The sequence below is a fragment of the Mastomys coucha genome, unplaced genomic scaffold, assembly GCF_008632895.1.
Source record: "Mastomys coucha isolate ucsf_1 unplaced genomic scaffold, UCSF_Mcou_1 pScaffold22, whole genome shotgun sequence".
In the NCBI taxonomy this organism is placed as follows: domain Eukaryota; kingdom Metazoa; phylum Chordata; class Mammalia; order Rodentia; family Muridae; genus Mastomys; species Mastomys coucha.
The window spans coordinates 60,154,265-60,180,126 of record NW_022196905.1 but is presented as its reverse complement, the minus strand read 5'-3'; the positions used below and the strand labels follow the sequence as shown (position 1 = coordinate 60,180,126).

The window sequence follows — 25,862 nt, the reverse complement described above, 5'->3', positions numbered from 1 at the left end:
CGCAGGTTAGGGTTGTGGTTAAAAGTTCAGCTTCAGAAGCCATAATGACTGGGTTTAAATTTTGCCAGCTGTGTGACATTAGGCAGCCCATGTCACCTTACAGGTCTTCATCTATAAAATGGGACTTAGCAATGGCAGCCATCCAACAGGGCTTCTAGGACAATTAAACATGAAATATATGGAAAGTACTCGGAACAGGGCATGATGCATAATAATGACTCCAAAAGCAATGCTTTTAACTACTATTTCTTCAATGAGGCACGCGCATTATTAATATATAAAGTATACAATATTTATTCATTGGTGTTAAAGTCACCACTTTTCACACACTGGCCTAGCTCTTTCTCTGTCTAGATGCCTCACAAAGACAGACACTCCAGGGGTGGGGGCTACCGCTTGCAGCTGGAATTGACATGCTTTGGGCTGCTTGGTGCAACGTGGCAAAACTGAATTTTCAAGAAAATAACATCAGAAAGGCTTCCCTTGAAGCCCAGGCCTTCCCCGCATCTCAAGTGATGGAGGAGCATCCTGGAATCTCTGCAGCTTTCTCTCGATGTTCATGGGAAAGAAAAATAGAAAATTCACCATGTTCACAACTATGGAGTGAGCCAAGATTGAATTCTCAGTGGGGAAATGAATGGCATGGACAGTTGGAAAAGCGGGAAGCAGATCACCGTGGCCATTCCTCCCCATGCTGGCCTCTCAGGAGCCCTACAAGTCAAACAAGAGGCTGACTTGCTAGCCTGAGATAAAGATGTGGCTATCCCCTGGATTTGTAATTTTACTGATTTCATTCAAGTCACCATGTTCCCCCTCCTTTTTTTGGTGCAATAAAGTGAGGCTTTGGGGAAGAGTGAAAAAACATAAACCAACAAACATCCTTCATGGGCTCTAACTTCACTGTCTGCGCCTTTCATCTTGAAACCCGTAGCTCCTGTGAAACCCGTAGCTCCTGTCTTCCACGGAGCTCTCAAGGGTCCGCAGGATAGACTGACATGAACCCAGTGGAGTAAGGATGTCCCTAAGGGGAATGAGCAGCTGCTAGCCTGCAAGAGCTCTAGGCTTCTTTCACTAATCCCCCTTCCTCTTAGTCCCTCTGTGAACGTTAATGGGAGCCAGCAAGGGCCTGCAGATGACTGACGGTATCTAAGGCACTCCAGATGCCTTCTCTGGATAGCTCAGCATTTCCCCCCTTGCTGTGTGATTTACAGGGTGGCTGAGCGCTGCTCCAACATGTCTGAGGTTTAGCTCCCCCAGTGTGATGGCCCGATCCTCACTCATCACACTGGTTGTGGAAGCAATTCATTCTACTGATATTGCCCAAGTCTCTTCTAGGTAGTGTTCTAGCCCCGGGGACACAGCATCATAAAAATAAATCAACAGACCCCCTATTTGTAGGAACCTGTGTTCTGATAGGGAAGATCAGAGATAAGCAGAAAAACGTTGCTTACAATAAGTTACTTGCTGAGTTTACTCAGAAACTGAGTTGACGGATGAGTGTGCTGGGTGGCTATTTTGTGCAGTTATTTCTCTTGTATTTGTTTGCCAGTCAAGCCCCGCTTTCCTTTATCCCTTTCGTCTATTGATGCCCTCACCTCTAGGAACAGGAATTGGGGTGGGCCTGTCACACAATGACTAGTGTGGAAACAAGACAGCCATTCCTTGGAATTATACCTCTGGGGCTAGAGGAAATACTTACTTAGCTTGCATGGAAGCAACTAGGAGCATCTTCCCTGGAGGTGCATTTGCTGCATCCCTTTATGAGGGTTGAATGGCTTACAGGAAGGAATCCCAGGAGGGATGGGGGATACTGAGTGAAAGGCTTGGAGAAAGAACCTGCATTGCTCACGATCCTGAAGACTGCAGGCCCGCTTCCACTGCTTCCAGGGTTCTTATAGCAAATCCCCTTGTTTATCTTGTACACTCCTTCCTTCCACAGGTCCTTCCTAGTATATCAGGGGGGAAAATGCTGAGCTGTCCAGAGAAGGCACCTGGAGTGCCTCAGATGACGTATATTCAGGTTCAGTAACGCACTACTGAGTGTGTAAGATTCTATGTCAAGGGCTTTCTCTATATTAAGTATAGAATAAATACCCTATGGTTACTGATTCTGTGTATATTTTTCACTACAAAAAATGAATATTAAAATTTTCTAATTAGTCCTCCTTGAGAAAGACACAAATTCAATTTCAAATTTAGTTCAGCCTATGTACAGAGGAACTGATGAAATATGTCTACTTTTCATCTAGTCAGTTTTTTCTTTTTTAAATCTGAAATAAAGCCTTTCTTTTCCTAGTCTTTAGTTGCAGATGGGTAAGGCTTTGCGACCAACTTCAAGCTAACAAGATGTGAGCCAGAAGTCGCTATCGCCCATTCTCTGCTGCTATAGCAGAATGTCACAGACTAGGCAGATCTAAGAGAATTTACTTATCAAAGTTCCGAGGTCTGGTAAGTCCACTGTCAAGGTGCTGACACAGGGAAAGGTCTTTACAACATGACAGAAGTCACGTTCTACCTAGAGAATGCATGCGCACTGGAGAGGTTGCCTTGGTAACACAGTGACAGCAAACCCGCCCTGGAGACTAGAGCATCAGTCTATTTGTGAGACTTCCCCATGGCCAAACAACCTTGAGAGCACACCTCCTGCTACCACCTTAGCAGTTAAGGTCCCTTGTGACTTTCATAGGTGACAATCAAAGCACAGCAGGATGCAGCAGTGTGAAATTTTCAAAAAGGTGTGCTCAAAGGATAGGCCGTTTCCTGTTCCTCCTTCCTCTTGTCTGGAATGGCACAGGACACCTGGAAAAGTCTAAGCAGCTAGCTTGAGGTAGCAGGGAGAAACCATGGATTGAGGACAGTGATGCGTGGGATAAGATACAAAGGTCTGGGCTTTCTGGCATCGTCCAGGTGGAGAGCTCCTGCACCGGCTCTGGACGGCTTGCTCACACCTACATCTCACTTAGATGAGAAGAAATAAAATACCCCTCTCAGCTTTTATTTTGAGTTTTTGCAGTTTGCAATCAAACTCAGTCGTAAGTGGGACCATGATAGAATACCGGCCATATGTAAAATATCGCCAGTATTTGGATAGCCCCAGACTCTGCTAGGTCGTCTTTCCTCAAACACAGCTGTGACACAGGAGGACCACAGGTGGTCTCAGTTGTGAAGAGCCACGCTTCGCCCTATGGTGCTAACCACTGAATCATAATCCTGCGATGTCTACATTCACTCAAAAGAGAAGCAGCTGTTAACACGGGCCCACTTCAAGGTTCCTGCAGGCATTATCTCAGAAGGACGGGAACCTAGCAGAGCAGGCTAGGTTCTCCCCCAAGTATGTCAGCAGAGCAGTGAGATCTAAATAAGGTTTCAACCGATGCCGAGCCATCTAGTATTACCCCAGTCCCTGTCAATATAGAAGCAACCATTTATATTCCCGACTCCAAGCCAGAAATGACACTCTGAATAGTCAGACAAAAGAAAGCTTACAGAACAATCGAGAACCCAGGAAAAGATACAGCGTATTGTGCTTACTGTATGGATATATGTGTCTTATATGACATCATAAATACATTTCTTTCCAGTGGCATGGATATAACCCAGGGCCTGATGCATCCCATGCAAGTGCTCTCCGCTACACTTCCAGCCTTGCTTTGTCCATTTATAGATACTTGAGCTAGACTGGCTTTAGGCAAATACAGAGGTTCTCAACCTGTCTAACGCTGTAACCCTAATAGAGTTTCTCATGTTGTAGTGACCTCCAACTATAAAATTGTTTCCATTGCTACTTCATAGCTATAATTTTGTTATCGTTATGAATCATAATGTAAATAACTGATATGCACCCTCTGTGAGTGGGGTACACTCACAGCTTGAGAAGCACCACTTTAAGGAAAAGCGAGTGATTTATTAGAAAGTTGAAACAAATTCTTGCTTTCAAAATTAAAAGTCATGAACTTCTGAATATCCTGAAAAAAAATGATTGTATATCTCTCTGTGTCTCCCTGTCTCCCTGTCTCCCTGTCTCCCTGTCTCTGTCTCTGTCTCTGTCTCTGTCTCTGTCTCTCTCTCTCTCTCTCTCTCTCTCTGTGTGTGTGTGTGTGTGTGTGTGTGTGTGTGTGATTTAAGCATAGACATGTGGAGGTTTAGGGACAACTTGTGGGAGTCAGTTCTCTCCTTCCACAACATGGGTCTCAGGGGTAGAACTCAGGTCTTAAGGCTTTGTGGTAGCATCTTTACCCACAGAGCCATCTTGATGGCCCTCAGAATGTCCTTCAATGAGTCTTGTTAGTAGAATTCATCCTGTGTAGTAGAAAAGCAAGGATTAGCCAGCCTCTTTGTGTTCTAAGATGGCCTTGACCAAAATATATGGATGTTAACTGCAAGTGAGCCTTCCTGCTTACCAAGGCTGCTTGGCGGGGATTCTCCTGTGCAATACTATGGACTAATATTTTGTATGAGTTAACTATATTGCTGAGCCTTTAAAGAACAAGTACATACAAAGCATCCCACTGTCTCTTCAACAAATTCTTAACTTTCCATCAATCTTTCCCACAAGCAAACACACCAAGTTTTTAATGATACACAATCAAATACTTCATCAAATAAACACATCGAGCTTTAAAACCATTTTTCTGATTTTCCAGATGACTCAGATATAATGGTCATGAGACACACACGGTAAGGATACTTCTGACACCTCAGACCCTGTTCAGAGTGGCAGCTGAGGTAAGGGCACGGCTGGCATCACCTTACCCACGCCAAGGCCCTAAAAGGCAAGCATGGCAACCTATGGCTGAAAGAGCAGAGCAACTCTTTGCTTTTGGGTGACACCATGTTGTTTAATTCAAGCATCACTTCCTGAAATGCACAGGTCCTGAGCTCTGTGCTGTGCCAAGCCATGCACCAACACACTAACTCTCTCTCTCTCTCTCTCTCTCTCTCTCTCTCTCTGTCTCTCTCTCTCTCTTGAAATTACAGCAGGAGCCAGCTCAGATCTTCCATTCATCGAAGAGTGTAAGATGCAAACCTTGAAGTTCTGTGGGAGTCAGGAGGTGAAGATGCTCTGGGTAAGACAAATGGCTCTCTTCTTGAGCATATAACTTGGGTCAGTACAGTTCCACCATGCAAAACCATAACTACTGTCATTTTATTAAAGACTTTAAAAAATTCTATGTGTGACATCTATTGAACTGAATACAGGGTCCCCAGTGAAGGAGTTAGAGAAAGGACCAGTGGAGCTGAGGGGTTTGCAGCCCCTTAGGACGAACAACAATATGAACTAACTAGTACCCTCAGAGCTCCCAGGGTCTCAACCACCAACCAAGGACCGCACATGGAGGGGTCTGATTGTTCTGGCAGCATGTGTATAGTAGAGGATTGCAATTTGATCATCAATAGGAGGAGAGGACCTCGGCCCTGTGAAGGTTCTGTGCCCCAGTGTAGGGGAATGCCAGGGCCAGAAAGTAGGAGAAGGTGGGGTGGCAGGCATGGGGAGGGGGGAGGCAAGAGGGGTTTGTTTTTGTTGTTTTTGTTTGTTTCTTTGTTTTTTGGAGGGGAAACTGGGAATGGAGAAATTTACATGTAAATAAAGAAAATATCTAATTAAAAAAAATTCTATGTGTATGAGGGTCAGAAGAAGGCATCACATCCCTCGGGACTAGAGTTACTGATGGTTGTGAACTGCCAGGTGGGTACTGGGAATCGAACCCAGGTCCTCTGGAAGAATGTCAAGTGCTCTTCACCACTGGGTCACATCTCCAACTGCGGAACAGCAATAATCTTAAAAACATGTTGCTTTCCCACGCTGCCGAGCACTCGGGGGATGAGGAAGGAAGCCAAGTTACCTTTCGCATCAGAGCCAACAACCCCTCAAACTCCTTCAGGTTCAGTGTGGTTCCGCTGTAGGATGCGCAGCTGTTTGCAGCTTTCCCCAGCCAGTAGATGGTCACTAACACCTGTGGAACAAAAGAATGCACGGGAGTGAGAAGATTTGTCCTGAAGAATTGGCTTTTCAACGTGAGGCTCAGTATTGTCCCAGGAACAGCAGAGCAGGAAGGAACAACTCAGCAACCCTGACTGGTGAAAAGCAGTGCATGCTGGATCTAGTCATTTGAGAGCATGGTAATGAGAACCCAATGCTGTCTCAGTTGAACCAGACACACGATTCAGTCAAATAAGTCTCCAGCTCTAGGAGGGGGGGAAAAAAAAGGAGGTTGTGAGAAAGTGATCTCTGAGTGAGCAAGAAGGGAAAATAAATCCTCCAAGACGACATTCTCATCAAGCAGCGGTTTTCCCACAAACTCTTTGGAGTCTTTACCCAGACGAGCAATTCAGGAGACTGTCAGCTCCATTTGAGATGGGTGCTTTCGAAGCCCCTTAATTTCCACTTGTGTGTGCATGGAGAACCTGCCGGAACGGATGGCAATTATCCTAAAGGAGTGATAAAGGTTAATGAGTGCTTCTGGGCACAGGATCAACACAGTACGTCTCAGTGAAGTCAGAAGACAGCAAGGCACAGAGTGAGATGTGCTGGTCTCTCACATCAGAGCGCTGCCACTTCCCCATTAATCTGAGATGGAGAAATTTCCACCTTGACACAGTTGCTATCAATTAAACAAACTTGGATGCTGAAGAATGTTTATGAATATCCAATGGTCTGAGATTACTATCCTACATTAGTTTTGTGCTTTCTTTCCAAAGAACGGTCCACAAAAGCATAAAATTGTTCTTTACTTGGACTTGGGGAAAAAATATGGGATCAGCTAACGATGTGCTCCTTAGCTGAATTATAGGAAGATATAGGACCGGAAGCCCATGGAAGAGCTTGGACTTCATATTCACATTCTGTATTTTTGCTGCATCTCTGCTGGGGAGAACTTACTGCACTACCTTCCCCATGGTGGGCCAGATGCTCTGGATAATGGAGTATAGACATATGGGGCCAGCTGGCCATGGGCCCAAAAGCAGAGCTGTGTGCATGAGCACTGTGATGTGATTCAGCTTCCTACCTCTGTGGGAAACTCTTACATCATGAATCCTTCAAAACTTCCAGAAGGTCTTTTAGTACCTGAGTTCTTACAAATAAATTGCCAGAGAACAGACAATCCTGAATATCAAGACGTTAACTAGAACCGTAACGTAACCAACGTGGGCTGACTGCGACCCCACTCAGACCACAAATGGAAACGGCTAATGTTAGTGTTGAAACCAATCGCTGTGTATTTTAAGAACACGAACTGCACGCAGAACACAAGCCTTCACTTACTTCTAGAGTGAACTCTGATTAGAGACAAACTCCCAAATCTGCAAGTTTTAGTACCAGCATGGTTATTAACTATTCTATAAGAGGTGCATATACTTTTTCCTAGGAAATCTTTCTAATAAGGCCTATCAGATCCACCAAATTTAGTTAAAAGTCAACCTTGGACCACTAAAGTCAAAAGTATACAAATGTGGAGAGAGAGGTTAAAACACTTACATTTTTCAGCTTCCTGCTATAATCGAGGTTCCTAGGTCAGGAAACAAAAACAAAACTTTATTAGAATAGCAGTTTCTTTGGTGTGGCTTCCCTTAAACACCTCTAAGGCACACTTGCAAGAAACACATAAAACAAAAGCCTACGGCTGGTGCTTTCAGCTGTAGGATAAAATAGTTGAGAAAAACAAAACACAACAAAGAAACAAAAAAAAAAAAAAAAACCCACAGGGCTAGGCAGGACTGAAGTTGCACAGTAAACCAGTAAAGGTGGATGCTTTTAACATACAAAAGATGAGAATTCTGCTTAAAATTGGGACTATTTATAGTTGAAAATGCATGCATAAGAAGAAGTACTATCCAAACATTTTTCCTTTTTTTTTTTTTTTGCTCTGGCTACAAATTAGAATGAAAAATTTGCCAAAACCAGAAAAGTATGCATGCTATTTCCAAATGTACGCACATGTGTTCCCAAATCCACATAAATGTTTATTCCCTGACTAAAAGCCACCAATGCTCTGGCTATTCACACCATGACATTTCAGAATGTTTCCAAAGGTACTTGAAAACTTCATGAATATATTGACAAATGAATATTAGGAAAATGAATTTTGGATTTCTTTTCTCTGGTCATTTTGGTGAGGGGGTGGGGAATAGAAAGTCCCTGGTTCAAACGAGCCAAGAATGCTTAAAAGCATTCAAAGCATGATCACTTATTCCTGGCCTAGTCTAACAAACTGTATATGATAGGTAGGTGGGCGGTTTTACGTTGACTGATATTGGAAGGACTAGTAAATGCTAGTCCTGCTCTGGAAAGAGGAGCACAGGATCAGGGCTTCACTTAGGACAAGCATCACCACAATTTACATTTGGTTGAGAAAATGGTCTTATATTTTTGAGTTTAACAAAAAAAAAAAAAAAAAAAAAAAAAAAAAAGCCACGCTATTCTAGTCTTAGATATCTGGTATTTTTTTTAAAGATTTATTTATTTATTTTATGTATATGAGTACACTGTAGCTGTACAGATGGCCATGAGCCATCATGTGGCTGCTGGGAATTGAACTCAGGACCTCTGTTTGCTCTGGTCCTGCTTGCTCCGGCATAATACACTGTAGCTGTCTTCAGATGCACCAGAAGAGGGCATCAGATCTCCTCACGGATGGTTGTGAGCCACCCTCTGGTTGCTGGGATCCGAACTCAGGACCTTCAGAAGAGCAGTCAGTGCTTCTACCTGCTGAGCCATCTCACCAGCTCCCGATATCTGGTATTTTTTTTTTTTTCATTTAGCAACAGAGAGATGAAAAAAAGGAAGATCTAAAATATCTTAGAACAAAAAAAATAGGGGAAAAAAACCTGACCCTTTTCCTGCATTGACAATAGAAGTTCACTGGTTGAAATCGTGACTGGATGCTAAAAGCTATATGTGGCACACTGTAGGGCCTCACAGAAGATTTCTAGAGTGATTTCCACATAACCTAGTTATGTTACTTGGAAATACTTCCCATTTTTCGGAGAGACTCCTGCCCCAGGAGCCATGCGTGACCTCTCCACACTTCTGTGTGACTGTGTTGGTTCCCTGGAAAGCCTTCACTATGCACCCCTCCACGCTGTGCTTCCACCGCCATCAGACTTGTCTGGTATTCATTACAGGTAGAGTTCACACAGTTACACAGCCAATAATGTAATGACTTGCAGGCTTTTCCTCCTTAAAAGTGTTTTCTTTTTTGTGTATTCAAGTCGCATTTGGGACAAAAAAGGGTAAGAAAAATGACCTTCACTGAAAACTAGAGTGTTTTTTTTTTTCCAAAGACAATTTTAGGAAATACAAATATCCCCCATGGGATCTATCCCTTATTCTATATCTCCTGGTTGAGGCTACTAACTCATGTTAAAGTGACACTCTCCCTCTCCGCTATAAGCTGATCAACTCTCAGTAGGGAAGCCACAGAGCTACAACAGGGGTGCTTGGAACTATCTGAGCAACAAAGTCAACACTTTAAAAACTAGTCCCTGATTCATGCCAAATTAAAGCAGTACCCATGAAAACATGATGACCCTGACAGCTTATTTCATATTCCACTCCCAGGCTCCTGCTAAAGCCAGAAGCAATGCCCTCCTGAGCTCCACGAATTAATTTGTAATGTAATTTTAGTATAAGTTCTTTTATGATTTTATAAATGCCAATCCAGTGAGACAAACTCTCGGCATAATGATTCCAAGTTCAATATCTCCATTGCTTGTGGATGGCTGCTCCCATCTCACTTGCCCTTCAGCATGGCCCTCCAACCTCACTAGGTTCTTGGTCTTTTCTTTCAAACATCTACGGCTTCCTCTTCACTGGCCTTTTCCTGCTTTTCCTCCACCTTGAACATCCAGCAAATCTCCCCACAGCTGATTCTCCTGTCTCATTCTTGTCTCTGCCCAAATCCCCAGCTGAAACTCTTCAAGGTGGGCTACCCTTGACCCCTTCAAATGGGCTATCCTTGACCCTTTCCAGATGGATCACTATCTTTCCTATCTCAATCTGGTTATATGGTCCTCTCTGTACTCTCTCTCCCCATGGTTATTTTCTTTCTTATGATTTATTTCTAAGTTCTTGACACTGCAGTGGGAATTCAATATGAACAGATGACCCCGGTCATCTTGCTTGTGCAGTTTTCTCCAGGAAGATGAAAACATCTCACACACAGTAGGCATGCAGTAACTTTTTGCTCAGTGAATAAATGAAGGTATGGAGTCACAAGGGAAGGCGACGGGAAAGGAGTGCCTAAGGATTGCAGTGGACAAGTGAAGGGCGATCTAAAAAGGAAAGAAACAGAGAAGAAATGCAGAAAGTGATGTAGATAAGAGGAGAAGATAGAGAAGGGAAGGGAGGTGGGAGGGAGAGGAAGGAGAAGAGAACAGAAAAATGGAAAGACCAGAAGGACAAGAAAAGATGAGGATAAGATGCTGCCCTACAAAGGGACTGTGACCACTTGAGACTGGACTACACAGCTTTCTCCTGGTGGGTTGCTTCTGGTGCCTCTGAATTATGTATTTCTTTAAGAGTTGATGGCTTTGCTTTCTCATTTCTGCAATGACCAAGCTTTATTTAGAGTAACTCCTGGAAGATTATTTGATCCAGTTGCACTCTGTAGATGATGAGAACATGGTGCTGAGGTGCTCAGAAAGCCACAGACTGGGCAAGCTCCAGACCTGGGGCTCTACCCAGATTTGGGATGCCTTGATTGTCGTAGATAAGCAATGTAGAAGATCTGGGTTTCTGTTTTAGATTCTGAAACCAACTGGCCTCGGAATTCTCCTGCTCTGGTAATTTTTTGTTTAAAGGTAGCCAAAAAAATTAATAATGACGATGCTGCTGCTGCTGCTGCTGATAAGAAAGAGGAGGAGGAAGAGGAAGAAGAGAAAGGGAAGGAAGAAGAGGAAGAAGAAGAAGAAGAAGAAGAAGAAGAAGAAGAAGAAGAAGAAGAAGAAGAAGAAGAAGAAGAAGAAGAAGAAGAAGAAGAGGAAAAGCACTCGTGTAAACCACCAGAGTAAACTTTTCTTCGCCCTCCCCAATGAGTGTGTGACTAATTATTGCCTATGGCATTGCACAGTTGCTATTGTTTCTGGTCACTTGCCATGCAGGTGAGACTAGAAATGTGAGTTTAACCAGAACCTGAAATCATTTCCCAAAATGAATAAGAACTTCACAGAGTTAAGATTTAGCTCAGTAACAAATGGAGCATGTGATGGTTGTCCTGAGGCCTATGGAGGCTTCTCTAGTGCAACGTTGTAAGTTCTGTTATTTTTCTCACTTACATTCACTTTCCATGAGAAACACTAAAGAATGGCCCATTAAAAACACAGACATAAGTAACTTCACCTCATCAGTCATGGCTGACTCTCCTTGTTCCCAGTCATGAATCACAGAACCCACTGTAAACTCCCTTCCTTGCTTCATTCAGTAGTTTCAAGTTTCCTCTCCTTATAATTAGGAAAGCAAGACCCAGAAACAGAGCAAAATGGACAGCTCTAAACTGTGGCTTCTCTCCCTTCTGTTCTTCTATGATAAAATGGCACTGACTCAAATTATGAAATTGAGGATCCCCTCTCCTCAATTCAGCTTATTGGGTTTTATTGTTATTGCTGTTATTGGTAACAGGGCTGCCCTTTGTGGAGCCTGGTTTGCTTGGTGTCCGCATTATGTAAACCAGGCTGGCCTTAGTCTTGTAGAGATCCTCTTGCCTCTACTGCCTACACACCAGGATTACAGGATATGCCACCACACCTGACTTTTAGATACTTTTCAAAAGGTGTATTTTTTAAATTTTTTAAATATACACATATGTGTATATGTGTGTGTCAGTATATGGGCATGAGTCATGAATGTAGGTAGCCCATGGAGGCTAAAAGAGAGAGACAGATCCTCTGGAACTAGAGTTATAGGAGGTTCTAAGCTGTGTAATGTGGGTGCTGGGAACCGAACTGGGATCCTCTTAACCACTGTGCCATCTCTCCAGCTGCAGGAGAGACTCCAGATTTTTGCTCAACTATACTCATGCTATGTACCATTTAAATAAAATGACAAATGTGTTGCATGACATCATAAGCTCTACAGAGTCCCTGGACTACAGACAACCTATTCTTGCCATGCTTTAAGGATGAATCTTCTTACTCTGGTCGTGAGCTATCTCTTTATACAGAAACTCATCCTATTCCAAGAGTTCTTTGGTCCCGAATATGGTTCACTAAATAGATACAGGCAGAAATGGCCAAAAGACCAAAGATCCATCTCTGAAAAGCTTAATCACTGTCACATATGAGAAAATGGCTGCAAAATGTAAATTAAGGAGTCAGCTCCCCATCATCAAATGCCTTCTCTACAAAGTGCACACAATCTGTGTACCTCCTGTGCAGTCTGCCAAGAGGTTATTCAGCTGCCCCACTGGAGCCAATAAAAGAGATGCTGTCTAAGGCACACAGATTTTGTACACATTCCTCTGTAGCTTCACTGCTAATTTTCTAAAATTCTGATTCTATGTGTATTTATACCACAAACTGTATCAGCTCAGATTTGGGGTTCTACATGGAGGGGTAGGACCCTGGACTGTGAAAGCTTGACTTTTTGCTTGTGCATTTTTATTTTATTAGGTATATAATCTTCTACCTCTTAGAACTTACAACATCCTCCCAAAAGTGCAAATCGAAATACCGAGAGTTTCCTTTAAACATAAATCAGGCATTACTCACTTGACAGTGACCCTGTTGGAGGTATCCTGGAGGTCACTTGGGTCAAAGAGTTGAGATTCTTTAAGGCCAAGCTCTTTACAGCCTCTCAAGAATAAGATGGTATTGTCCTAGAAGGAAGAAAAGGAGCCCAAGTGTTAGTTTAGATTATCTTTGTAAGTCAGTCCCACATTGTTAATAATCCACATTGCTGTCAAGGTGCCAGCTATCATGGCTGCTGAAGTCACATCTTAATCATGGTGTGTCACCCAACAAAACTGCAGTTAGGAAATACCAGAATAAATAGACACTTCGGATTTCCCAAATCCTGGCTAGCCATTGCCAAATTCAACTTTCCCTTTAGCTTGATACATTTGTAAACAACTGCAAGTCAAAGGTTGCTTCAAAGGGAATTTAGCATCTTAAGGAACCGCACTTTAAAAAGCTGGGTAAAAGCTGGGTATTTTCCATTGCTTCTAAGTCTTTTACCCAGGCCTTATTGCTTAGAACTCGGTGGGTATCAGTAGAATATATATTACTAGAGCTGGATAGGGAATGGTTTACTTGGTAGAGTGCTTGCTAAGCAAGTGTGAAGACCTGAGTTCTGATCCCTAGCACCCAAGGAAAAGAACCAGGCATGACAGCACATGCCTGAAATCCCAGCACTAGGGAGCTGGAGGCAGAAACTCCTAGTGCTTCCTGGCTAGCTTGTATAACTGGTAAGCTCCAGGTTCAATAAGAGACCTTGTCTCAAACAGTAAGATGGACCATGTGTCTGTTTGAGTGAGAATGGTCTCCATAGGCTCATATTTTTGCATGGTTAGTTCCTAGTGGTGGAACTGTTTGGGAAGGAGTAAGAGGTGTGACTTTTGTTGGAAGAAGTATGTCACTGGAGGTGGACTTTGAAGCTTCAAAAGACTCCCACCATTCATTCCCAGTGTGTTTTCTCTGCCTCCTGTTTGTGGGTTAAGATGTGCAGATCTCAGCTGTTCTGCTTCCGTGCCTTTGCACTACCATCAAGGACTCTAAACCTCTGAAACCATAAGCTCAATTAAACACATTCTTTTATAAGTTCTGTTGGCCATGCTGTTTTATAACAGCAATAGAAAAGTACACAGACACACAGCACACACACAAAACAGAACACTGTTAAACTAGAAAACTTGAAAATAATAAGGTTTTGTTGCCTAAGGTGTTCTCATCCTCATATTTTTCTTATTAACTGATTTAAATATACCCTTTGTGAATTTTACACCCCTCACCATTCATTATGGGCTTTCACTGAAAATACTTTTTTTGATGGAATGTAAGATAAATTAAAAGATAAAAGGCATCTAGTGCCTCCATCTCTTTCTTGCCACATTTATTCCACTGCTCTCTGTCTCTCTACTGTTTAGGGGGAGGGAGGGAACAGCAGCTTGAAGGATGTAGGAGAAAAGTGGGGTTGGCCAAGGCACAATGGTATGGATGAAGATATGATGAAACCCACTACTTTGCCTGCTAAATGTTAAGGAAGAAGATGAAGGAAGAGGAAGAGGAAAAGGAGAAGGGGAAGGAGGAGGAGGAGGGGAGGAGGAGGAAGAGGAGGAGGAGGAGGAGGAGGAGGAGGAGAAGGAGAAGGAGAAGAAGAAGAAGAAGAAGGAGAAGGAGAAGGAGAAGGAGAAGGAGAAGGAGAAGAAGAAGAAGAAGAAGAAGAAAAAGAAGGAGAGGAGGAGGAGGAGGAAGAAGAGGAGGGGGAGGAGGAGGAGGAAGAGGAAGAAGAAGAGGAAGAGGAAGAAAAAGAAGTCTGGACTTGTTTGGGAAAGAAAATGAGAGAGGCAAGAAATATTTCTGAAAACAGTGCAAAGGTCCTCCTCAGGTCTAACCTTCTGTCAAAGACCCTCTGGAAGGCATAGATTGACTTTGAACTGGGAGAGGAGCAGAATTAGCTGACAAGCACATTTATAATTACGGAGTTATATCTGCGTTGCCCATCTGCTAGGGGTCTTAGGAATAAGTGAATGGTTATGAAAGTGAATGCAAATTGTGGGTCATCCTTTGAAGCCCCCAGGACAACTGGTCAACAGATGTATTGCTGAAAATCTCAAATGATCCTTCTCTTGAGCGACTTCCAATGGCACTGATTGACTCCATTAGTTTGGGGAAAAAAAAATAACTGAAACCCAACAAGACAAGAAGGAGTATCAGTTCCAGGAGTCAAGCCAATGTGAAAATCTCTGGATGCTGAAAGAAACTGCTCTAAACACCTGAACTCAGCATGGTAATTACCAGGTTCATCCCAGGTATTCAAAGAGAATGGCAAAGATGAGATTTTTAATTACCCATTGTGTAGGCAGGACTCTCAGGCCCCCGAGAATCCCATCTCCAGATGCACACATCCTAGGTAATCTCCCCTTGAGAACAAGTGAAACCCATAGCCCTGATAAGGTTATAGCATTAAACCATTGCCTCTAAGTTAGCCAAGGGAAAGATTATCTGATTGGCAGTGATATGAATAGGGATCTTTTTTTTTTTTCACTGTTCAAGGTTTATTTGGGGTTTTCATTGGTATGGCACTTGAGTGGTTGGTTCCATCATCCATATGCAGATCTTACATTTCACATAATATTGCAATGTACGCTACAGACACATATAATACATAAAATATCCTGTAGAACATTTATGCACAAGATATGCAAAATGGACTTACACACTGGAGCCAGGTTATCACTAACTGGGAACTCATTGGCCTAGGCATGTTTGGTGAGGGTGCGCAGGGCAGCAATGCAGCAGGCTCACAGGGTAATCGTAGCCTGCATGTAGTTGGCAGTGTGTCTCAGAGACAGTGGGACTGTCACACTTACCAGGTTACCACTACACAAGTACCACTTGGCAGCAGGGCAGAGCTGTGGGAACTGAGATTTTTCCACAGACCACCACACCACTGTACTAATCACAGCTCAGATGAGAAGTGTGTGGTCTCCATAGAAACCCTGCTGCAGCCTGGACAGTGAAGTGCTAGGACACTGGGAAGACTTTAGAACTGCAGCTCCTTCTGGATTCCCCAGAGGGTATCTGCACTCTTCTTCAGGTGAGCCTCTTCCTCAGGAGTCAGTGTCACCTTCACAACATCCGAGATTCCATTTTGTCCCAGGATACATGGGACACTGAGGAAGACATCATCATTGATCCCATAGAGACCCTTAATCATGGTGGAGGTGGGATGCACCCACCTCAGGTTCTTCATTATGCTCTCAGCCAAGTCGGCCACAGAGACAGGATCTTTTAAACGGAAGGTGTCACAAGAGTTCCTGCTTAGCCCTGAACGCCACAGCTGCAAAAGTTTGAATTCTGTTAACTGCCATGAGCTTGGACTAGGCTCATGTGTACTAGATGTGCAGGGTCTCAGCCCTACCAACATCTTGATTTCAGCCCTGTGATATTCTGAGCAAAGAGCCCGGTATCATCCTATCTGGACATGTAATCTATAGACAATGTGAATAAAGGGAATTGCTATGAGATGTTAGCCAAATGGTAATTGTTGATGTGGCAATAGAAAATTAACATGCTTGGGCCCTAAAGAGCAATTGTAGATAGTTGTTGACCTTTCTATAGCCCATATTATAGGACCAATATCATTCTAAGGGCTGCATTTATTACATTGATTTATTTAATCCTCCTTATTATCCTTGAGGATAATGTACTCCTTATCCTCAACTGACAGATGAGTGAGCTACAGCCTAGACTAATTCTGCAATGGTTCAAAGTTGCAATCAGCAAAAGACACAGGTTGCAAAACAGTGGTGTATATCTGATGAGTCCAAGCATGGAATTCGAGGTCAGTACCGAAGGGCAGTGGGACTGTGGGGAGTGGAACTGGTCTCAGAAGGTCTTACAGATGTAGAAAACAGGCTGCAGGAGACAGCGGCTGGATGTCTGAGAACTGAGTACCCAGCTGGCAAATGGAAGGAGATGGTTGGAAGCAGGGCTAGAAGGAAGTCAACGGTTTGCAAAAAAAGATGTAAGATGAGAGACCAGTGGGGAGACAGGACAGCACTTCTAAAGCCGAGACACCTTCATCCCAGTGTGTTTTCTGTCTTAGATGAGGCTTTGGGCTTCTCGTGGAGGCAGGAAGTGCCACCATTCGCAGCCCTGCACCACTCTACACATGGCCTCTTTTGGCCAACTGTGCACTTGTCACTGGGTATCTGATGCTGTCTGGTTCTTGGGCATTCTCTTCTCTAATCACTTTCCACGTTGTTTAAATAATTAAATTTAGTAGCTCCCACCTAACTCCTGAGTTTTCATTTTCTCAACGATATATTTTTCATTACAAAATTCTGTCCTAGGAATAAATAAATCAAGGGATGGATAAAATGGTAAGAAATACATAAAGGACCCAGATTTTTCAATTTATACTCAGACCATTCTGTTATTAAATTAATTAACCAATTACTTTCCTTTTATATTTTGGGATAAGATCTTATTCAACGACCCAACTGAGTCTTGAACTCCCCATGTAGGCCACCCCAGCCTTGAACCCATGGTAATCCCCCTGCCTTGGCCTCCCAAGAGGTGATATTACAAACATGAGCTACAGTGAGTAGCCAGGGAATGACTTTAAATACATCTTTCCTTTTAATAAAGTTACTTTGCCTTAAGACTTCAGTTTTCATTTGCAAAGTGAATTATTTTGGATTCCTTTTCAATTCCTTTCTCAGTTAGTGTGTGTGTGTGTGTGTGTGTGTGTGTGTGTGTCCACACCAGCATTTTTATTTCTCAGTGTACTTGAGTTCATCAACACACGAGCTCATTTGCTTTCTTCCAGATCTCTCCCAGTTTCAGTTGAAGTAACAGTGAAAATAATTTTATGGTTGGGGGTCACCACAACAAGAACAACTGTATTAAAGGGTCACAGCATTAGGAAGGTTGAAAACGGATGTACTAGAACTTGGGGGTTCTCACTCTAGTGGGAGAGGTAGTCAGAGAGGCATGGCAGGGTAAGAATTCCTAATTGGTGCATTTACATAAACTATTGTTAGAAAAGCATGGAGTGATAATGAAAGGGATCACTAGCCCTAGCATATATTACCTAAAGGTTGCTGGAGTCGGTTTGAAAACCAGGGAAGTAAGTACTTTGTCAGAGAGTGACTCAAAATGCACCAGTGAATTCTTTTCACACAGGATTAGACTTTCAAACTTTAATTACTCAAGTCAAGGGAGCAGGTTCCAGATCAGTGACTGCTTTAGCAAAGAGAAGACTGGTTTGGTGGGTTTCTTGAGGCGTGCATAATGTAGATGGGATATTTGTAGCCTCTGTAGGCTGAGCATTTACCCCAACTGTCCCTGCTCTGTCTAAGCAGTGGGACATATCGTTTATCATCCAAACAACCATAAGAATCAGGTACTACTGTCTCCACTTCCCAGTTGAGCAGTTGAGGCACAAAGCAGTTATGCATCACACAGAATCAACTAGCTAGGAGCAGTTGAGGCACAGAGCAGTTATGCATCACACAGAATCAACCAGCTAGGCCCATGTCCCAGCTAACTCATCACAAACATGGAAATGGGGTTTCTCCAGAGGAACAAACTCTAAGCCCCCAAGTAGCAATTCTTTTTCCACCTCTCTAGTTTCTAGTTGTTTATGCCTATTCATCCATCCTGAGATTCCCTCTCCTCCTTTCCATCTCTCCCTCCTTCCCTCCATACCTCTCCCCGCCACGTCCATTTTCCTCTTTCCTGCTTTGCCTCTCACCAGAATACAAGTATGTCCTCCCATCCTCCCTCCCCCACCCTTCCACATTCCCTCCATCCCATCCTCTTTCCCTCCCTCCCTCCTTCCTTTCCTTTCCTTTCTCCCTCTTCCCTTTATTTGTCCTTTCCTTTCTTTCCCCTCTCTCTGTCCTGTCTCTTTCTGTCTCTCTCCTATTCTTTTCGGCTCTGAAACTATTGAAGACACCACTGGCTCTGAGGCAGCCATGTCCAAAATAAGGCTTTTTGAGTCCACGTCTCAGAGGAGTAAACATACTCTTTACTGAAGAAGGCAACTGCAAACAAGGCAGTGACCAGTACAGATGCCAGCTGGGCTTCAGTGAGCATCCAAGCATCTTTTGGACTGAATCAAGTGCCTCTCAGGAAAGTAAGAAAGTAAGTTGGAACTCTCTATGGATCACCAGTGACCACAATAAAGGGCAGGCCTCAGACCTCCACGCAGTCCCCTAGGACTGTGGCATCCTGGATCGTGAGCACAAACAAGAAGGTGTTCTCCCTATGCAAGTTTCCAGATGCACATATGCTCTCTGGAACACAGCGCACTATTCAGCACACAGCCTACAAACATACAAGCTCTGTATGGCAGCCAGCAGGAACAATTTGGGCTGGAAGATTTAAATAACTGCAGGTCTGTTTCCAACTCCTTGCTGTAGCCTAATGATGCTGGAGAAGAGCCAAGCCCCAGTCAGACGCGAAGCCAGAAGGAAGAGCCACCCAGCCAAGAGCTAACAGAGGCCAGCTATGGGAGCAGGCAGAAAGGACTGTGTTCTTAATTACACAGGAGGCATTCTGTCCTTTCTCATCTGCCTCTTCTACACACAGAGATGTCTCCACATTACAGTTTCAAGTAAAGCCCACATCTTAGTAGCTCAAGTTCAGAACTAAACCACATAACTGTCTTGATTCCATAGGAGAAATGTGAGATACAGTTTACTACGATGACTTTTATATGGAAATCTCACTTACACAGAGCTAATGATTCCATCAAAACTTGGTAACCTTGGGGTTTTTTTTTTTTGGGTGGGGGGGCTTGGAAAAAAATCATTGTTATGAAAAAACTCTGGTAAGCAAAGATATATGCTGCCCCAAATTAATGTATGAGCCTTAACTGAATTCCAGACTCTAGAAGGAAAAGCAAATAAGGCTCTGCAGTGAAATGTAAAGGGTGAGTGGATGCCTTATTTTTAAGTATACATTGGGGTTGTTTACATCTATAACACCACTTCTAAGTGACTCAAATAAAATTGCATGCATAGGTCTGTGTGCACACATTTATCTTCACACGTAGAAAGAGGAAGTTCATGAGGGCATAAAACAGGGATGGAGAGGAGGGACGGATGGGGAGATCGTGCATGTGTTTCTGTCTTTAGAGAGATGAATAATTCAAATAGCAAAATGTTAAGAATTGGTGAGTGTAGATGGGGTCAGAAAATGCTTTTTGTAAAGGGTCAGATTGTAAATTTCTTTGGCCTTGTGGGTCATATGGTAGATTCTTCGAAAAATAATTCAGTACTGTTGTAACTGGGAAGTACACATGTAGAAGCACCCATTTGTCTTCTAACACATGACACTTACACAGGCAGCCTCTGGGCAGGATTTGGCCTACAAGTGATATTTAGCTCACCATGTCCCAGGTGAAGAATATCCAGTTATCCACTTAATACTCTAATGTGTTTTCTTGACGTTTTTTTAAACTAGGAAATATGTGGGGGAAGTTTTCAAGTTTATAAAAGAAGATTGAGTGAGGAAGGGTCTGGACTCTGTTGATAAAACCAACCTTGCAAAATTCACATGAGAAAGGCTGTTACCTCTGAGTGGATGACTGAAAAGCCACTGGGGTCACAATCAGGTGCTATTGACAGACTGGAAAGGACCCGAGAGTCTCAGTTAAACACAGACTTCCCCAAAGAGCCCACTTTCACCAGGCTGGCACTAACACATGGCTTTGAGCCACTGTTTGTATAAACTACCATGTATTAACTTCCTGGTTAGGACTCAGTGGGCTCCCATCCCACTGATGTGTGAGCCTGTCCAGTGACTGGAAATATTTTCCAGGTCTCTTCTGAAGACCTGGCCATACACATTCCTGGTAACTCTGAAGATTTTTAGATCTCTGTCCCTTCTCTTCCCACTCTAAGATGGCCCAGCTTAGGATAACCCCTAACCACAAGATAGCCCCTAATTTCACAGTGTAGTTGTCTGTTGTAGGTAATATACATTCATTTAAATATTTAAATATAATGAGCCAAGTAGCTTTCTAGATATTTTTAATAGTGAATAAAACAAAATATTCCTTAATCTTCACAATCCTTTACATATTGAATTTTTTTTTTCAAAATCCATATAAAGAAGGGAAAGCTAGCGGAGTGGGTAAAGGCTCTTGCTGCCAAGTTTGATGACCTTGACCTGACTTGATTCCAGGGGCCTATCCTATGTGGTAGAAGGGGAGAGCAGACTCCTACAAGTTCTCGTCTACACACACACACACAGACATACACACACACACACACACACACACACACACACACACACACACACAGAGAGAGAGAGAGAGAGAGAGAGAGAATCAATCAATAAAACAGAAATTTAAAATCCATATATAGAGAGGTCTTGTATCAAATTAGCCAGTGGTAATGAGAGACCATAGACTAAAGCACATAGCATGATGGCTTTGGAGTCAGAGGACCCCAGTTAAAACCACAGCCTCATTTGCATTCTGGCTGTGTTCTTGGTTAGACTTCTCAACCTTCCTTATTTTCACATCTGTAAGGTGGGCGATGCTATCAACCTTGCAGATGTGGAAGTCATAATTACAGGAAACATACATTAAACAGCAGAACCCAACTGTCTGGCATATTCCAGGCATTCATTATGGGAGCTCCCCCTTATCTTCAGGCTTGCTTTCCAAGGTTTCAATTATCCCCATAGGCAACTATAGTCTAGAAGTATAAACTGGAAAAATCCAGAAGTAAATAATTCATACGTCTTATTTTGCATGCTGTTCTAGATAACATGATAAAGTGTTAGAACATGCCAATCCATCCTGCCCAAGATGTGAGTCATCCCTTTGTCCAGTGTACTCTTGCTGAATAGACCATCTCCACACTGCCCTCTCTGAAACCATCTTAGTTATCAGATCAATTGGAGAGCCACCACAGGTTTAAGTAATCCTTATCTTAATTAATGATTGCCCTTAAAGCACAAGCATAACAGTACTGACAATTTCATTATAGTCTATTACCATAATTGTTTACTATCAGTTGTTATTAACATCTTACTATTTTATATCTTAAACTTACCATTGGTATACATGTGCTTAGTTACATTTGCATCACTATGAGAGAATGCCTAATAGACAAATTAAAGAAGAAAAGATTTACTCCTAGTTTCAGAGATCTCAACACATCAAGGTAGAGAAGCCATGGTGTTCATGTCAGGAGTATGAGTTGGAAGCCGTTGACATTAGAGTGATCCAGGGAGCAGAGATTCAATGGCAGGCCCATACCTTTCAAAGTCCTGCCTCTAATTATTGACCTACACATCAGAGAGGTACAACCATTCAAAGGGTCCACAAAGCATAAGCTTGTGGAAAACAGTTCCGATTCAAACATAATTCTGTGTGTTGTGTGCAGGGGTAGTTATCATGGAAAGGATTTGGTACCAACTGAGGTTTCAGGCATCCTGTGGGGGTCTTAGACTGTATTCCCTGCAGATAAGTGAGATCTCTGTATGTAGAAAGCATCATTAGGAAATTTTCGTCCACTCAGGTCAAGAAAAGACTGAAGATGGAATGAAGAACGGTATATGCCTCTAAGAAAAAGAGACACTGTATGTCGCCTGCACATGAGAGGTTTTTAAAAACTTAAAGTCCTGATGCTATTATTTGCTCATGGTTAGTCATCAACTTGACTTCTACAGGCAGCCTAGAACTTAGGAGCAATCTAATGTCATGTGCAAGGTCATGTGCAAGGTGGTTGCCTGTATGTAAGTCATCACTTATAATTATTACACAGAAATAAATTCCTGAGCCATCTTTCCCAATTCAGTCTAGAAAAGCCTACTTAAGCCAAAGTATACATGTTGGGCCATTAATCACACAATGGAGCAAAACCCTGCAATGAGAAGATGCACACACAAATGTCTAATGCTCATTGTTGCTACTGGCTATAGTTGGACCACAGACCCCTTCTGTCTCTGTCCAAGGAAGAGGCTTGCTGTCCCCTTGGCAGTGCTTCAGGATGGAGGAGGCTAGCAAGGTACTCACCATAGTCCCTGGGGATCACTCCACTGCCTCATCCACATCTCCTGCTGCTCTCTTCTTTAGAAAGCAAACAAGAAACCTACAGTTTTTTACTTCCCTGAGCCATAGGAAGTTTCCTCTGTCTCTTTGAGCCACCATATGGGGCAAGCGGTTTTCTGGCCATGACTCAGGCACCCAGCCATTAGTGGATGCCTTTCAGTGGGGTGGGACCCATTTTCCTTAGTCTTACCTTGTACTCAAATAAGAGAGAAATCAAATAATAGGGAAAATGCAAGCAGCGCACACTGAAGCTTCCTACAAAGTCACTGTGGTATTTAAACCTCAATGTGGAAGCTCATCTCTGAGATTTCCAGTTTCTGAAAGATGGGAATTATAAAAATGTAAACTGTCATTGCTTGCAGTGGATTTATCATTTGAATATGCTGTCTATATGACTATATCATTTATATAATTTATATTATATATATATATATATATATATATGTCTATATCATTTGAATATGCTTGCTGTAAAACCTTAATAAGCAACAGGATAGCTTAAAAAAAGATTTGGAAGTATATCAGAGAAGACCAGATCCTGTTAGAAAAAAAATCAACCACCAAGACTAATGTTACTTTTCTACTCATAAAGCTTTTTTAAAATGTATTTTGTTGTTATTTTTGTTAGATTTCCTACCTCTGAAGCATACTCCATTCAACAGAAACACAATTAAGAAGTTCAAAGCGTAAGAAATGCATTGCCAAAGCATCTCCAGGAACTTATCCCATAATTAATAGAACACAGGGGTTTCCTGCATCTGCCGTGTTCACGGTTACTGCCCAGTCTGCCTGGGCTCCAGTCTAACTCCTGGGATTGGCTGGGGTCCAGCCACAACCAACACTCGCTAGACTGTCAATGCATTTTTATTTGCCAGGAGCACTTAATGAGGATACCAGTCTTTCCACAGAGAGGAAAGCACAACCCGCCACACCTGGGAGATTTTAGGGAACTGAACCAGAAAGGTGGCATCTGGATGGCTTGATGAAGTAAAAGGAGGAAAAGAAAGACCATGGGAGGGAGGTGAGGAAAAGCATGGTAGGATTCAGAAGAATGGAAGGAGGTGGGGAGGGTGAAGAGTACGGGTTTTGAGACTGATGGAAAAGTGATTGTCCCTGACAATCCATCGGTCGGTGGGGACCTAAGCCAGCTCATATGGTGTCTTGGAGCCCTACCTGCTGTTATCTTAATATGTAAGGTTCAGTGGGAGAGACTCATTGGTCAGGAGGAAGATCCACCAAAGAGCCTCTTCAAAGACCCTGGGGAGAAGTAACTCAAAAGCAAAGAGAAGAGAAAAGATGACTGGTCCAAGAACCAGTGATGAGATGGGAGAGATTTTAGGTGATGCCAACCTTGTAGCCACTGAAATCATCTGAAGGAGCAAGAGGAGGCTGATGTAAACAGGAACTGGGTTTGACTTGGAACACCCTCTACTCAAAGACCCACCTTGCCCTGGGAACATCTATTTCGTCTGAGATTCAACTGTGAGGCACTGAATAATACAGAGGCTTAGGAGCCAACTGCATATGTGCACAGGTGGGGCATGGGGATCAGCTAAATGTCCTCCAAGTTCTCTGTAGGTTGGCTTTATTGCTTTTGTTCCACACTAACTTCCTGATGTTGGTCATTTGATTTTTACCCCATTGTTCCCTTGAAATTCTCAAAAAATTAGTGACATCCTTCTACTCAGAAAATCCATTCATTGGCATGATTCAATGGTTTTTATCCAATTAATCGAAATAAGCATCATATGGAAGCCATTTATTGGTGTTTTGATGTGTGTGTGCCAAACAGAAATTCTAAGTGCGTTATGTATTTTTTTCTTACATAACAGCACACAACAGCCTTGGCGTGGCATTTCTCTCCCAACTCTTATGACCATGCAAAGCACACATTTTTATTGAGTGCTTCCTGTGTACCAGGCATTGTTCTAGGAAGCATCTAGGCTCAGATGGGGGAAAGGGCAGTGCCCAGGCCATGGTAGGGTTCTACCTGGCATGTCTGAGGCCCAGCAAGGCCACTTCTATCTGCACCCTGAGTTTCCAAGCTGTTCATTATTCAACCCTGCCATGGGGATTCTGACTCATAGCCTCTTCCTTCACACCAGCTCTCCAATACTCCCGGGCATTTCATTCTTTCTCCTTCACAAGGCTTCATTTTCTTTCCCCTCTGCCCATTCTCCTCTCCCATGTTGCCTTCCTTGGTTATCCAGTTCAACTCCATTGCCTGGCTCCAATATTCTAACACAGAACAAAGAGCAGAGAAAAGAAACAGTTCAACAAGCAGGCTTGTTGGCTAAACCAGCCCTCTCTTGTCTGTACTAGAAGAGGAACCAGTCACGCGCCTACATTGAGGGATGTTCGCTATTACAATACTCCTGGCCCCTCATCCTCCTCCCCTGAGTTGCTTCAAGGGAAGAAATGGGGCACGCACCCAGCTCAGCTAGTTTGGGATCTCCTTTCCATGGCAGACAGCCTGTCTGTAGGACATGTGTGTTCTGTTTGTCTCTACCATGTGGTAGGGGCCTCTCTGTGGGGGATGCCTGTAGATGTCCAGCTGTGGCAGGAATGGATGGCTGGATTTGTTTAACTCAAGACTAAGCACCAGCCAACCCGCTTGGCAGCGGCTCCAAATCTATGCACTCCGGTGTGCTTCACAGGCAGTGGTGCAGATAGTCTGTTCTCTGTCTGACTCCCGTGCTTAGATCTCAGCTTGGGGGTGAGAGGGGCATTGGTTATTGGCAGCTTTAAGCCCCTAGCACACAGCTCTCAATGCTACTGGATATAACAGTGCTGCTCTGGATCCAGAGAAGTTACGAGTACGTGAGCTCCCACTGTGGCGGACCCATTAGACACAGTTGGTAATCCTAGGCATTGGGTCAGCTCCCCACCTCTCTGTTGTTCACCTCTCTAACATCTTTCACTATCTTCTCCCTCACAGATGACATTATCCTCACCCTACTCACCTTAGGTTCTGCATCTAAAAAACATTTTATTTAAAAAACGAAATGGGATATCCTAAGGCATTTAGAAGCAATCTGTTAATACTCCTTTCAACAATAGGAACAGGGGCCAGGCAGTGGTGGTCCATGCCTTTAATCCCAGCACTTGGGAGGCAGAGGCAGGCAGATTT

General features: G+C 43.2%; 1 protein-coding gene across 12 annotated transcripts in view; it reads right to left on the bottom strand.

The window, feature by feature from the left end:
- Positions 1-25,862, bottom strand: part of Limch1 (LIM and calponin homology domains 1) — a 308,356-nt gene that overhangs the window by 77,238 nt on the left and 205,256 nt on the right. For all 12 annotated transcript variants that reach the window (XM_031342511.1, XM_031342508.1, XM_031342509.1 and 9 more), the window contains 3 exons: positions 12,706-12,812; positions 7,478-7,508; positions 5,844-5,954 (listed from right to left, as the gene is read on the bottom strand). In XM_031342511.1, the coding sequence (XP_031198371.1) occupies positions 5,844-5,954; positions 7,478-7,508; positions 12,706-12,812 (249 nt within the window). The remainder of the gene's footprint in view (positions 1-5,843; positions 5,955-7,477; positions 7,509-12,705; positions 12,813-25,862) is intronic.